The sequence below is a fragment of the Drosophila yakuba genome, chromosome 3R, assembly GCF_016746365.2.
Source record: "Drosophila yakuba strain Tai18E2 chromosome 3R, Prin_Dyak_Tai18E2_2.1, whole genome shotgun sequence".
NCBI classification, from domain to species: Eukaryota; Metazoa; Arthropoda; class Insecta; order Diptera; family Drosophilidae; genus Drosophila; species Drosophila yakuba.
This window is the reverse complement of record NC_052530.2, coordinates 21,717,509-21,734,004: the sequence shown is the minus strand read 5'-3', so window position 1 is coordinate 21,734,004 and position 16,496 is coordinate 21,717,509. Positions and strand designations below refer to the sequence as shown.

Here is a 16,496-nt window from a genome sequence, read left to right as displayed (position 1 = left end):
CCCACCACACCCCCCGTGGAAATGAGTTTGGTAGTGTGTTAGTGTGACAGTGTGAGTGCGCGTGTTTGCCTGAGTTTGCGTGTGTATCTGTGTTTTGGCATTCTAGGCACTCTAGGCATTCGACCCAATCAACAAGTTCAATTTAATAGTCAACTTTTGGCTTTCCCTCCGCATTCGCGCACATTGCAAATAATAGTTCACATATATATATAGAATAATTCTACGGAAATTTTGCGCAGAAAAGTATTTCGCATAAATTTACCGGCATGTGGTCATCAGTGCTCGTTCTCTTAAGCTCTCTTCGCCCAACTCTTGAACAACTAAAACCTAAAACCCATGCACTGAGTGCCTTATGTGTCTATTGACATTAATTACCTGGATGTGTGCGTTTTTTTGCTAATGATAACGAAAGTTCCACTTGGCAATTAAATAATATGGAAAACAATCGAGTGACCGCGCTACGCTTCAGAGATTCCAAGCGATATATACAAGTGTTTACCAAAAATATATACCTACTAGGAAAACAAACCCCCAATTGAGACGCCTCATCTATTATTATGTGCGGCTGCTTCTAAAGATTTTGTCACGACATTTTCGTTACTTTATTATTAAGTATAACCCCCCACGCGAATTATAAACTCAAACTGCATGACGATCCCTAGCCACTTACTGCCTGTCTCTTTCACGCCCCTCGAACTCTCTCTCTTTCCCGCATCCACCTGTTGATGCGAGATTGTCAGGTAATTGCTAAAATCAATATGTACCGTGTGTTGTTCGGGGCAAAGAATACTCGAGATCGGCCGAACAACAAGGCTTGTTTTGAACTTTGCCTGCTTGGTTTTTTAGCTTTTTTCTCACATTTTTTCTCGCATTTTTTCCCGAGTTTTAATTATGCCCAGCGTTGATTCGAATTATAAACTGCGTCAAGGCATCAAACGACAGCCTCAGACGACGACTGCGACTGCGAAAACAACAACCAGAGGGTATTTATTAAAATCCAGTCGAGGAAATCGACTTACACACGTGAAATGGGCAATACTCTAGCTTTGATAGACAGAAGTACTCGCAGACAAAGAAAACTTGTTCTCTTGAGGGATTGTGAAATCTTACTTTAGAAAATAAACAGTAGGCAAAACCCAATTATTAGCATTATGTATTACATCTTAATTAAACTGACTGCAATATGTGCTACAAATACAAAGACTTTGATATAATTTGAATTATTTTTAATAATATTACTTGAAATATATCCGAGTTTTTTGATTCACTTTTTGTATTCTTTTGATATCTTTTTGACAAAATGTCTCGTAAAGCGCATCATTTCCATGCCAAGAGTATAGCCACTTATAAAAACCTAAAAAAACTGGTTTTGTTTTTATTATTTTTCTCGAGTCGAACAGATTTGCAATGTTGACTTGGTTTCGGGGAAAAAACCGTTCGATATTAACAAAGTTTGTATTGTGATTTCACTGTTTATAAATATGAATACCTGGACCAGGATGATTTGCATAATGAAGTTTGCTTAAGGTACTACCCATATCATTTATCTATGCACAGGTGCAAAGTACATCATTTGATTACATGGATTGAAAATTTAGCAAAATATGTAATGAAATGTAGCCTCGTAATATCTAGTTTCTATTGATTGGCTATAAGCGATAACGATCTCGCTTGACAACTCAATTAAGTAGTTATAATAAATCAATTTTATTGATCACTTTATTGTTCTTAATTGCCTTGGCTTTAATAAGCTCAATCACCTCTTCCCAAAACTTTTCTTTAAGCATTTGAATGCCCAAAAAAAAATAGCTGTTCTAAAACGCACTTTGTAACTTACAACTTTCATCGCCAGTTTTATTTTAGCCAGACGGCTTTTGTTACCAACCCAGACATCGTTTTTCACTGCTTTTGACCACTTTTTTCTCTCTCTCCCACTTCATTTAGTATCTCAACCTCATCTTCAAAAAAGGTAGTGCTCTGAACCGTCGAATATTCGAATTCGACTTCAATTGTTTTTTGCTTGCCTTTGTACTTGTTTATTTATTCGCACATCAGGTTGAGTCATGACGCCAAACCAAAGATCACACGTTTCCTTACTGTTGCCTTTAACCATTATTCAAAGCGACGGAATGGGATTCCCAGAAATTCTTAAATTTAGCCAAAATGCCCTTCAATCACGATTTGCTTAAACAATTATAGAAGCGGTTTGGTGGGTTGCAAACTTCTGGTTGGATAATAAAAATCAAATTATAGATATAGTTTGTATAGATAATATATAATATGTTTATATAGAGAAAGGTCACAATCGTAAGTGCCGTGAAAAAGATTAATTAGATAAACTAATTAATCAATCTACAGATTGTCTACTGCAAGGCTTGTAATATTTAAAGCCGCTTTATAGATTAAAATATAAGTATAAATCTTTTGACAGTTTCTACAATGAACCTATCTATCAAATTTATTGCACGGACTCGTGTCCGCACAATTTAGAAGTGCGACCAATTTCACTTAGTTTATGATTCATTTGTGGTCGCAATCTAATCGGAAAATTCAACGTGAAACATTGGCTGATGTAATTTGCATGCTTCCAAGGCAGGGCACACTGTACCGTGTACGGGGATAACTACCATTAAGAAATCTCTCTATCTTTAGTGATAGGTAATACGTTGTTTCCAAATCAACTGATAGAAAATGAATGTCGTTTCCACATGGTTATCTTTCTGTATTCGCGTGGGTGTTGGTGTTGTTGTCGGGCGTCTACTGTACTTATCTGCGTTTGAATTTTTGTCAATGTGTGTTATCTTTCCAATAAATGGCAAATAAAACAAACCATTTAGGTTTGCTATATCTCATTTTTGAATTCTACTAGTCGCAGTTTGCTTATCAGTATTTATAGCTCGTTTACAGTGAAAAATCGATTAAGCGACTGAAATTAGCTGAGAATTCGAGGAAATTATAAATAAAAGCACATTGCTTGATATGATTAATTAATTAATGATAACAACTAATAAAATATCTATTTGTTATATTGAAAGACATGTTTTCGTACTGTTTTTGATATAAATATCTACCCTGAATACCTGTGATAAGTTAAATACATTTGGTAAGCACTGTTTATGTTTCAAGACGGAACAGATTTATTGAGTTCAAAGCCACCATCCTAAAAAAAGCCTAGTTGACCTGGTGACCCATCCTTATCTGAGTGCGTTCGCTTTCATTCCAGTTGACATATTGACTCATCGCCATTCGTGCCAGCTGATAAGCAATCATGATCGACTTAGAGGACCTGCCCCGGCTGCAATCCTTGTCCCCGGCAAAGGACATCGAAGATACCTACCACCAGATCCAATTGCAGACGCCCAATCCCAAGAAGAAGGTCACCGTGCGGGTGCCCATTGGACCACCCTCGAAGTTGGCCAAGTTAATAAAGCCCACGGTGGCTTCCACGCCCGCTGTACTGGCCACGCCCACGCCAGCCTCTCTGGAGACCCCGCCCACTCCGCAATCGACGGACCCAGGTAACGCCAATGCCAAGAGCAACATTTGGCGCGGTGGCTTCCATTTTACCACTCTGGTAAGTATTGCAAGGGCTTGGGCTTAATTACTTTAACCAAATGCCAGCACAAATGCTCCCAGGTCAGGGCATTCGAATTCGAAGTATCTTTCAGGACGCTTTATATCTCTAAATTGCCCCCATCAATCTAAATTAATTTTTATGTGCAGGTCTTTCGGATAGATTGATAGTTTTCGGATTGATGTTTTTCAATTCACGTTGCGGTTAATGTATGTACATATGTATATTGTTTGTTTAGTAAGTTCTATGCAATTTATTAAATGTTCGTGTCCATTTGTTAAATTAATAGCTCATGGAAATGAAATCTATTAGGTATTCTTACAATATTTGTTGTATGTTTGCGTGGATGTAGGAATTTCAGGTGTTGAAAAATTGATAAAAAGTCAAAATTGGATATAAAATAAAATGTATTTGAAAAAAATAATGCTAAGAAACTTAAAAACTAGATATATATAGTATTATTATTTTTTAAACAGCTAAAAGTGTTTGTAATTTACAACTAGTTGCAAAGTTAGTATGCAAATGAATTGAAAAATTTGCATGGACACGTGTGCAAAGCATGTAAACTTACACTATATCTACATAAAGTAGCCTGCGCGGCTTAATATTTATAATATGCATAAGTAAGTTACTGTTAAGGTAAATAATTGTTCTTGGTATTTTTAAGTTATTTTATCTAAAAGAAAATGAGAAATAACAGGTAGGTAATAAAGATACATTTGTCCCTGAATTATACATTTTTAGCACTCCAAAAAAAGCTCTTTCTGCCTCTGTTAGCTAAAGCTATACTTAACATTTCTGTTAAAAGCACAATGATTATGGTGAGACCGTACGTGCTAGCCACGAAAAATACCACAAAAGCACAAAACTCAACAAAATGGGCTCCAAAGCGCCCCCACTGGGCACACTTGATGAAAACACCGCGCTGAACAGACGTTTTTTGCCTCAAATCTTTTGCGGCCGCAATCGAAAATCGCGACCAATTTCGACGGCGGAGAAATTGCCAAACGCGGCGTAACAAACAAAACACGTTTTTGAAGCTCACCACGTAGGTACGGCGGTGGGCGAAAGAGAGTAGCAAAGCGGACGCGGCGATAATTTGCCAAATAACAGTGAAAGAAGACGCGTAAAGGTGCGAAGTACACGCCGCCAAAGTGTGTTTGTGTGTGTGTGCGTGTGTCTGGCTGCTTGTGTGTTTGTGTGCCGGAACAACAAATGAAAAAGTTTCGTTTGCGCGTTAAGCAGTACAATTGCGAAATGTTGCATGCCCCACTAAATAAGTGCAACTCATTGCGGGGTGGTGCTGCTGGCGGTGGTATCGGTGGTGGGTTAAAGTCAAACAAAACAACAACGACCAACAGGCTAGCAACAACAGTTATTCAGCAATCGCCCCCTCTTGCTCACGCGCGCAGTCTCCCTTTCTCACTCACTCTCCGCCGCTCAGCTGACAGAATGCAATCGAGAAAAACATCAAGTTAAAAAGAGTAGGAAAAAAAAAAACGAAAAAGAACTGGCAATTTGATAAATAATTTGTTGATGCAAAACGCAGAGCGAAGGTTGAAATGCTGCCGTTGCCGGTTATTCTCCGGTCATTCTCGAAGCTTCCATATTCCGTTTTTTCTATTTGTTTTGCTCTCCGTGATTCTCAGCAAAAATTCAATCATTTTGCATTTAATTAATTGCATTAATTGTGGGCACAGGCGAAATTGGAATGGGCAAGAAAAAACAGCAGTTTTATGCTTCAACGTGTGCGTGTATTTTTTTCTTTTTTTTGGTGTGTGAGTCAGAGAGGCACGAGAATCGGGCGATAAAAGCAAACAAAGGAATAAAAAGCGATGTGCAGGCAAAACACATGAAAATATTAGGCAGTGCAAGAACAACAAACGAAGCGAAAATATTATTGTGTTAACCCGTGATGGACTTGCAAATTTTGTTTACCCTAACGTAGTTAAGTAATTTTACATCGGTGGCTTACTTAAAGCTCTTATTAACATAAAAATCACTTTAAATGCTAATTTGAGTTTATTTTTTGTTATTGAAAGAAAGTGAGCTTACAAGCCACATTCTTAGTAATAAACACTTAACTGACCCTTATCTTATCGGTTATAAATAATTTCTAAACAATTTATTAGTGTAATCAAATAAAATAACTACTTAGGTCCATTATAGGGTTAATACATACATAAGTGACGATTTCACCACGTAAAATGGCAAACACACACACACAAGCACACTTACACAAAAGTGCGTACCAGACGCCGAGAAAGAAGCAGCAGCTGTCATATAATCAAAAAGCAATTGGTATAAAAATAATTAATGGCGCTTGAATGCAAATTGGTTGCAAAAGAGAAAGTTCAAGGACGCACACAAGCAAAATCTATATTTTAAATTAAGTTAAGTTGTTAAATAAATAAAACGCGTGTTTTGCAGCAATTAAAAGTAAAAATCGTAGAAAGTGAAACATAAACAAATAAGGTGCTGCGCAGCAAAAAAAAAAGTGAACGGTAAACAATAAACCACCATTCACCATTGTGTGTGCAGCAGTTAAGAAGAAGCAGAGAAGAGGAAAAGAAGATCGAGCAGCAACAGCAGCAGCAACAAAAACAACAACACGCAGAACATTTACTGCGCCGCAGCTTTTTTTACCGTTGTAGTCGGCTCTCATCATCCAAAAAAATTTGAGGTGAGTGCACTGCAATACACCCACAAAAGAACCCTCTCTTGCACGCACATGCACACGTCATCTCTACCCCTCTCTTTCTCACACACACTCACACACACACACACCTTTTCATTGAGAATTGAGGCAAAGTTTGGATTTCTGTTAAAATGGCTTTAAACAAAGAAAGTTTATATCGTACTTTGAAAGAATTTCGCACACAGTTTTTTCGGCCGTCCTTGAATTGGGTGCTTCACTTCGCATTGCGCACATTTCAAACGCTCGCGAAAGACCTTGAACAAGTTCAAGTTCAAAGCCATTTCGTCTGGGTCTGGGTCATTCCTTTTCCCACACGCCCTTCCCCTCAATTTTTTGTGTGGGCGGTTGTCTGTTAACCCGGACGAAGGGGGGACGGGGGCAGGACAGGATGGGCATATTTAATGCGTTGTAGATATCAAACTGAATTTGGATAGAATAGCAAGCAAAGAAGGATACATGCATAGATATTTCTGATAATTCGATTCTTGACCTGCTTAATTGCCCCTGAAAATCAAATTGCTAAACATCAAATGCCAAAATATCGAAGGTCGTCATCATATCAAACTTTCTAGGTTATCCACTTTGGTTTCCTGAATCTTATCTTTTTTTAAATGATTATCAAATCATTTATCATTTCTGAGCCAAAGCATTCTTTATCTAACTACAGAATAGGTCAGTATTCCCGCAAATTTAGAATTTCAAGTTAAAACAATAAAAATAAGGGGAGTTCCCTAACTAATAGCTTTCATTTCTTTTAAAACCTCTTAAACATATTACTTAAATTAAATGTATACTCACCTTGTAAGTAGAAAAGATCTTTGTGAACTGTTGGTTAAACTTAAATAAATTCTTAGTATAATCGCGATGTGGGAAATCTTAATTAGTAATATGTGTTTTTAATAAAAGACGTTACGCACCCGGAAGTTGAACTTTCTTTGGTGCACTTCCTCGTGCTTAGCGATTTATAAAATCGACTGGCAAACAAAACAAAGGCCGCACCACTCGAAACAAAAGCATTTTCATTTAACATTCAAACTGCATATATGGCCATGCGGCAAAAACGCATATAAACATATGTATCTACATACAATGTATGCATTTTACACTATTTACATACGAACATACATATATTTATATTTAGCAAATCGTTATGCTTACTAATTCCATTCTATTTGTTGTCACATCTTGATTTGCTTACAGAACGAACCCGAGGACAGCCATCAATTAAAAGCGAAGAGCATTGGAAAATCGAGGAACGGCAGTGGAAACTGCGAATTTTCAGCTTTTTGCGCAGATTTCGGAACGCCAAAGCGGAGGAGCAGCAGAAGGCCGGAAGGCGGGGCAAGGCGACGTCATTGAACGCATAGATCCCGGACGACGCAGCCGTAGAGCTGTTGTCCGGGACGGAGAACAACAACAACAACAAGCGAAGGAGGAGGTGGAGGAGGAGGCGGGCGGAGGACGGACTACGGACTACAAGAGTCACCCACGCACCTATTCTCTCTCAAGTATCGAAACCTCTTAATGCAACACAATGATCTCAAACAAAAAGTCGTACGCCATGAAAATGCTGCAGCTGGCTTTGGCCCTGAGTCTGCTGCATTACAATCCGGATTATCTGCTCCATCGCTGGGACTCGCAGCTGGAACTGGGCACCCACGGCGATGGATGGGAGCTGGAGATGCTGCGCACGGTACACCGCCTGGATATGGATCAGAATCCGTATGGCAATCGCAAGGGACTGAGTCCTCGGATTGAGGATCTCCTGAACTTCGACGATGACTCCTTGGGCGGCCTGGCCAATGGCATGGGCGAGTACAAACTACCACCGAGATTCAATGGCAGCACCTTTGTAATGAATCTGCACAACACCACCGGGAATAGCAGTGTCCAGACGGCAGCTCTGCAGGATGTGCAGAGCACCAGTGCTGGAGCCACTGGCGGTGCAATAGGAGGTGCACCCACGTCTGGTGGTCCAACTAGTGGTTCTGCTTTGGGAGAAATCCACATTGACACCGCCTCGCTGGCCGCTGGAAATGCCAATCATTCGCTGTTGCATCCAACACCTGAATTGGACACTTTCCTATCGCCACATGCGCTGCAGGATCAGCGTTCCATTTGGGAACAGAATCTGGCGGATCTCTATGACTACAATGATCTGAATTTGCAGACTAGTCCCTATGCAAATCTACCTCTTAAGGATGGCCAGCCACAGCCACCGAATAGCTCTCATCTGGATCTCAGCTTGGCGGCGCTGCTACATGGATTCACCGGCGGCAGTGCCCCGCCCCTGAGCACAGCCGCCCTCAACGACAGCACACCACATCCCAGGAATCTGGGCAGTGTCACAAATAACTCGGCTGGCAGGAGCGATGATGGCGAGGAGAGCCTCTATTTGGGTCGCCTGTTTGGAGAGGACGAGGACGACGATTACGAGGGCGAGATGGCCGGCGGAGTGGCCAATGCCTGCGAGGTGGAGGGTCTGACCACCGACGAGCCCTTTGGCAGTGCCTCCTTCGCCAACGAGGTGGAAATCGGAGATGACGAGGAGGTAACCCCCAAAAACACTAGAAAAAATCAAACAATGAATAGTATATTGCATTAAGGTATGTTTATCTTAAGCCGAAATACGAACAGTGTCCAAACCAAAGGTGTATGTTAAATGTAAGCTCTACTTTTTGTTAATGGATTTAGTTGACTGTCGTTTTCTTCGAGTGTAGTTGTAAATGACTTTGATTTGACTGATTAGAAGGCACTCAAATGGCACCACCAGCAGACCTGTGCTTCGGTGTGTGTTTGTGCCCATTATCAAGCAAGCAGTGTTGCTAAAAAAAAGCATTTTGCATTGCTAATGAAGATTTGCGATGGGTTCGCTTGACCCATTCCAGTCCAGCGCCAGAGTTCTCCCCTTGGCTGCCCCCTCTCCATTTCTAACCGTTCAGCTTTCTTTATAATTATAGTTTGTAGATTTCCCCCCAGGAAATCGATATTCAAATGTGGCTTTCTGTTTTGATTGGTCACCTTGCGTGCGAGTCTGGCACTTCATCGCCTTATCAGCAGATAAGGGTTTCAACTTTGTTTACACATCAGCATGACTATTGCCACGGTTATCCACTCATACACTGTTGTAATTGCTATCTGTGCAGGTTTTCTATATGGGTTGATTCATCTAATTGGCAGATGAATAGAAATCGATACAGAATGATAGGTTGTTTGATATCTGATATATATGCTGCACAAATCCCAAGTCGTTCTGATAACGTGGGTTCATCTTCAAGAAGTATTTCTTCACAAGACAATACTTATCTTTTGTTCGGCTTACATTTTTGGAACCGTGCGCAACAACTTTCACCGTCATTCGTTCCCAAAGTTTACATATTATATGCAAACACACAAAACCAGCGCGGCAATTAGGTCATTAAACGCTTCGAATGCGCAAAAACCATTTTAACTGGCGGGAAAAAAAACAACAAAGATGATAAATTCGTATAAATTGTAAAGGGATTTTTGTGAATATTCAATTAAGCAAGGAGTTAATGGGCAATTTATTAAATGAGACTGCATATTAACGAGCATTTGATAAATCATACTTAAAATTGGATATACTTTTGGCGAATGCAAACGCACTTTCCATATAGGGAATTATACATTTGTTAAATCGCTTTAATGGCATACCAATTGCCATCTATGTGCATGATATAGATATAGATATGAATCTCAGATTGTGTGCGCTCGATTTGTATTTATTTATAAAAATCGAATTGAATGTCGGCGACAAGTGTGCGGCGATTTCATTATTTGTTCTTGTTTTTTTATTTTGCACTCCTGCTGCTGGTTGTGCGTTTTCGTTTGCGTTTTGCAAATTGCAATTTAAATATGCATAAATATTTATACTTGGCCTGGCCAAAAGCGACAGATCGGGGGAGATATGGCCGAGACAGGAGCGAGATGACTAACTCGGTGTTATTTTCGATTTATTCAGCCAGAGCTCTTTGTTGTGCAGCAACACACACACTCGAGTTGCCTGCAATTCATTTTCGCGATTTTTATGTTTTTTTTTTCTTTGGTTTTTTTTTGTGTTTTTGCTTGTTTCCAACATGTCACGAATGTTTTCCATTTCGAACGATGACGGTTTTATTTTTTCACTCCAACTGACTGACTGACTGACTGTATGTTCTTGAGCGGAGGCAACAGCATATAGAAGACATAAGTATGTGCTTTTGATATGATCTAATTAGCTGCACTCGGCATTCGCATTGCATAATCATCGCAATAAGTGCTTCACTTTTGTTCTTTGTTTTTTAGCTGTGATGAAAACGATGGAGTGCGAAACTTCCGTCATTTTATAATTTATTAAGGGGTGTGATGATCAGGTGTTGAGAGATACTTTAATCTCAAATCAGGAAAGTTTCTCTTCTCATTTTGCTTTAAATGCCTTTGAAAGTTTTTTGCAACTGACTTTGATATATGGTTATATATGATGTTATATCTTGTATTATACACCAAAGAAAAGTATCTTGGACTTAAGATCTCCATCGCAGCATTTCTTGTTTGGTAATTGCAACTATAGTTCCAGCTGCTCGCCATTATGCCATCAACGTATATGGTAACCAGCTCGGTGGTTTTCTTAACCCCCCACAAAGAACGAACCCTCCAACTTGGACACAGGTGTATCACTTGATGTGTCACCTTTTTCTCTCCGCAGAGATCAGCTAGTTGATGTCTACCTGGTTTTACTGTTCTCTCGGGTGAGTGAGGTCGCCACATTGCGTACATATGTGTGTGACCTCAACACGCAGACTGGCAAAAAAGCAAAAAAAAAAATCAGAAATGAAGCTCACAACACTAAACTCCACTTTGTTGAATGTCGTCTACCTCGACGTCTTTCCATTAATTGCAAGTCTACCGAGCTTTGTAGCTTTTTACGTTTCGCTTTAACTCATTCGCTTATAGTATATGTATGTTTGTATGTATGTATGCATGTATACACTCGGTCAGCGATTTTTTTGCTGTTGTTGTTGTTGCTTTGGTTGGGTGTTATTTTTGGGGTCTCGGTCTCGCATTTTGATTGAGATTCAGAGCAATGAAATAAAACTCGCCAAAAGCGAGCACAAAGATTCGTTGAACTTCGTCTCTGTTGCCCTGCCAGTGGATGTCGTGGAGTTATGGTGCAGTATATGCATTTCCGATCCTATAAACTTTATAGTCTACTATTTATTCCCAATAAGTGCAATCTGCGTTATAAGTTGAAGCGTAATGATGATCTTTTATATTACTAAAATCAATATATTATATTACTCATGTTAATCAATTGAAATTCAACATAGATCATACAATAATCTAAATATACTAATGCAGGTGCATAGACTTATCGACTGTACCCATATGAAATATGTAACTTTTTCGATTGAGTCACGGCATCTCAGTTGTCGTGCCTCCGACTCTCGCCATCCCTTTCGCTCTCTATTAACCATTTTCCCTTATTAAGTCACTTAATAATAGCTCCACTATCATTCGGTAATGCATTTCTAATCTCAGTGTATTTGTGTGTGTGTAAAAAGGGGGTGGGCAAGGAAAACTTGAAAACAAAAGCAAAGAGGAAAAACAGCTGATTTGCCGGCATTTTTTACACACCACACTTTTTGCATTTCACTTTACATTCAGCTCGTGCGCTCTTCACCTCATTTCAGTCAGCGAAATTCACCGAAAGAAAAATTCACCACTGACTCAAAAGCTACGTAGTGGAGAACTCAACCCATCACTAGCTGAGTTGCGAACCAAGTGCTTTGCACACCGATATCAACTAATGCTGCAATCGAGAATTATTAACACCTATTAAAATCGAAATTTAAAAATTGATAACGTAATAGTAGGCTGAATACTGAACATTTAAATTGCTGATAAGGTCGAGTAGGTAATCTACTTTTAAGGTTGTACTTGTTGTCTGACCACTTGGTTTCGGTTGCTTAGGACTTATCAGTCGCTGGTTGCTGGTTCGAACTTTTCGAAATTTGTGCAAAACAAACTTTATCAATTGAAATTAATCAAAAGAAAAAAAAATATATATACTTTATGAGCCCCTCCAAACTGCTAATCAGCAGACATTCTCGAGCGCAACCAAACGCAACTTTCAGTCTGCGTTATGCCGATTTACAGTGAATACCTTTTACCCGAATCGTCTGTATCGCCCTACTAACAAAATCGTATCGAGCGGAAATCAATTTTCAATCGTCTACCAAAATGTGTCTCAACGAGGAGTACAAATATATGCACATTTACCTAGCGGTCCGTCTCCAACTTCCTATATCTTTCATATCCATTAATCTGTGTTTACTGCGAACAAACTTTCTATTCACATGGCCGCAGTGCAAAGTGTTGGCGAATAAGAAAAAAAAAAGTTATAAAGAAAAAAGCAAATATATGTAAAGGCTGCAAATTGAAAAATAATTTGCCTGTAATTACGTTGCATTTTCCCACTTAATTACCCTGAGCCAAAGAAGCAATGAAGAAGCATTCACTTGGATACAAGAGTTTCTACATATACATTTTGTACTTCTATTATTTTTGCCTAAAATTTTATTTCCCACAAATTTTGTTGTTTAACTGCCTTCATTAAATACAGTTAATTATGGTTCGCAAACTTCTGACAAGTGCCGGTGCCATACACTTTTCAAAAAGAACGACCTAGAAACCAATGAAAGAAACACTAAGAAACTCTAAAAACAAGTTTATTTTTGTCTGTGGTTTATTCGAGTGTGCAAAGAGTTCAGATGTCAAATTGATTATAAGGTGAATAGTTTGAATCGAAATCGATAATTGCAGGGAAAACCGTTTGGATGACACAAATGAACTGTTATTAAGGCCTAATAGCTCGCCATTGTGGGGTTGTTGAAAACGCAAACCGCAAAACAGGACACTTCACTTGAAACAGGGCTTGAGCAATCCGTCAGATACAAGTGAGCACATGCACGAGTAGATACAAGTCGGCATTGTTGGTGGTACACCATCCACAATCCACAAGCTGGCCAAGTCTTCTGAGGGCTTGACGAGCTCATGATTAATATGCGCCACACTTGCCGGCCGCATTGGGATCTCAAATCTACTTACTTCTCTCGTATCTTGTATCTTGTATGTTGTATCTTGTATCTGCGATTGTATCCCACAGATGCGATGCTGAAGTGATCGCTCCGTTCGTGCTGCGCTGTCAGTTCAGGTGTCATCAGAAAAATCTTTTCGCCGAGGCTTTATTAATGACTCTTGCTAACCTGAGCCTTCCTTTCCTTTCCCCTTCCTTCCCTTCCCTTCCCTTCTCCTCCCTTCATGGTGGCTTCCTTTTGAGGCCTCTGTTCTTTTCGCTCGCTTACTTTCTTTTGCTTTCACTCGACTTTCATCATTTGCCGCCCCTGCAGGATCAGAAACTCATTTATCTTGCTATAGCATTTTGTCCATTATGCGTCGGTCAAGTTCTGTGGTCAACTTAATGGTTCAAAATCGGCTCAGTTAAGCGGACTAATTGCCGCCACAAGCGGTTACACAAGTGTCAATATTTTGATGCTACTTGGGGGGGCAGAGCAACAGCAACTTGATTGATTGTCACCGATCACTGGTGGTTGCTGTCTCGCATTCTAGCATTACTCAGTTTTATAGAGAACTAAATAGCTTAGGTATATGTGTGCTTAGAATTCCCGCCTCTTATCTGCCACTTATCAATGCTTGAATTCGTCAGTCTCCCCATTTTGGCCGCTCATTCAAATGGCTGTCTCGAGAGCGGCCCACGTGTCGCTGGCGGAACTTAAAGGTTCAGCGAACACCACAAGGTCGTGGTGAGAGTTTTCCCGGCCCTAGCGATAAGAATTGGCCCATAAATATGTCATTGGATGTTCATATGTGGATCAAGGCATTGGACTAGTTCTGAAAGCTATGAAAAGGGTTTCGCGTTTGAAGAGCATTGTAGTTCATTGAACCCTGCGATCATGCTACTTAGTTTTCATCTAATTCTCATCTGAGTCGCCCTTTTTCCCTATTATCTCTTTTTCGGAATTTCCAAGTTATATATCTTTATTTTCGTTTGAGCTGCTCGAACTGTTAATATGTCACGTATTGCGCGAAATTCTATAAGTATTCTATAAGATAAGGTTGTATTTTCGACCCTAACCGATAAGAACTGTAACTGGCTACACTGTAAGAAGTCAGATATATGTTGCACAAATCTATAAATATTTCGTTACCCTTTGTTTTAGCCGCCCTGGGAAAGTAAAGAAAACTTTAACGGTGAAAACTCCATTCAACTTTGCTCTAAAGTTTAATTAAAAACCAAGTTTCCAATCAACAGCCATAAATAGCTATATACCCACACACATATATACATACATATGTGTGTGTTTCAAACAACCCTCCGAAATGGAGAAAAAATTGTAATAATGAAATGCCAGCAGGGGAGGATTCGGTTTTTTTGGGTTTCAGTTGGGATCCCGAGACCTTCTTCTTTGCTCCGCTCAATTTAATTGCTCATTTCTACCGAACATGCGCAACGCACAGCAGCACACTTTCAGCTACAGTGGAGCTCCTAATGGTGGAACTATGAACATCAAATTGTTAATACAACCCAAAAACTTTAAATCATAAAATACTTAGTACTTTGTTAATATTGTATTAAGCAGTTGCTTATGAAGATATAACTTTTTCAAAACGTGATTGCTCGCCATTTACTTTCTTTAATCTTTGTTTCAATTCCCTTGACTTTGTATATCTAATAATTCTGAATCGGCTGATTCGATTTATAGAGGCTTCACTGTATTTACGCGCACTTGGTCCCTGGGGAATTGGCTCTGCCGCCGCTCCGCCAGCTGCGCAGTCGGCGTCGCTGTCAGCGTTGGCGCGGCAGCAATTGATTGGGCTCAACCCAGTGGCCCTTAATTTTCCCCGTCGGTTCTCAGGGGTCGGGAGTGCAAGGGAGATGGCAGATGGCGAGCGGTAGAGCGGCAGAGCGGTGGAGCGGTGGAGCGGAGACCAATGATGCCGCCGCCATATTCTGCTGACTAATCCAGGAGATAGGCGTGGCCACAATGATTGATTGCTTTTTGTGTGTTGCCACTGTGGAAAAGTCCAAGAAAGCCTCACGAAGGGCCGACACCAAACACGAGGAAAGCGGGCAAAGAAAATGCACGCTACGGGAAAATGTCACACGAAACAAAAACCTCGAAAAAAAAGAATGAAAACGTAGAAGGGCAAAAAGATTTCAATTAAAACATCAGCTAGTTCTATGGCCGCACTGCAATTGTATTGCTTGCTGCTAATGTCGACCATTATCCTGTGATTATCCCTACAGTCCAATGGATATTATGCCTCTGAATTTTACCTGTTTTGAAAAGCCGAAAAACGGTTTTGCCCGTGGCTTAAATGTGGGCGACAACGCCCACGACCAAGACTTGACTTGGCCAAAAAAAAAAAAAAAAAAAAGGATTAAAGTGGTTTCGGCCAGCAGCGTTAATAATGCATCATTAACGCTATAATTTGAGCTCGAATTCCTCTTCTTAGTCACTCTCTTCCAGCGCATGAATTGGCAGAATTCGACCAAAAAACATCTTCATTGGCGAACAAGCGATCCGCAATACGTCTTCGACTTGTGATTTCCAATGCTCTTTCGAATGTTTTTGGGCAAGTGTATGGCCCGCTCTTAGCTGGCAAATTTATAGCCTACGAATATTGTTTACAGTGTGGCTGTGCGGCAGGCGGCGGTTGATAAGAGATCCGGTCTGGCGTTCGTTCGCTACGGCGTAAACAAGTTTCGGGCCACAAAGCACGCCGTAAGAGAATGCTCCGGACCACCGGCCCCCCCCTGAAATTAGCGTTATAAATACTATATGAACCCGAGAACTGGGTGGTTCTCTGTGCTGTTCCATTGATAAGATTCGCCACTATCGATCGACGTTGGCCACAGAGCGAGCACTCTTCGCGAGGTTTCTGCGGGTTAAGGGAGCGCTCGATGGACTGTGAGTTATGGCACGGAGCCGATAAGAAATTGTGAAATAAGAGAATCTATATGTAGCTGCCACTATAGTACACCTCGTCTTATGTTTAGTGCCCAAGTTTACAGCACTATCAATTCAAACGTGACAGCCAGTCGGATATAATCTCTAAAGTGGTTAAGTTATGTCTTACAGTTGTCCAAAGGTGATAGCTTAAGAGAGCTCAGTACAAATTTGATTATAACTCTTAGGGAAC

The 16,496-nt window shown here is 40.2% G+C and overlaps 1 protein-coding gene across 3 annotated transcripts in view; it reads left to right on the top strand.

The window, feature by feature from the left end:
• The first annotated feature begins 3,268 nt into the window (after positions 1-3,268).
• LOC6537857 (segmentation protein cap'n'collar) overlaps positions 3,269-16,496 on the top strand; it is a 39,417-nt gene continuing 26,189 nt past the window's right edge. The window contains exons 1-3 of one of the 3 annotated variants that reach the window (XM_002098362.3): positions 4,432-4,706; positions 6,005-6,257; positions 7,473-8,823. In XM_002098362.3, the coding sequence (XP_002098398.3) occupies positions 7,807-8,823 (1,017 nt within the window). In that variant the 5' untranslated portion in view covers positions 4,432-4,706; positions 6,005-6,257; positions 7,473-7,806. Of the gene's footprint in view, positions 3,575-4,431; positions 4,707-6,004; positions 6,258-7,472; positions 8,824-12,402; positions 12,558-16,496 lie in introns of those variants that run through there. The other 2 variants (XM_039375601.2, XM_039375602.1) reach the window with 2 other exon arrangements.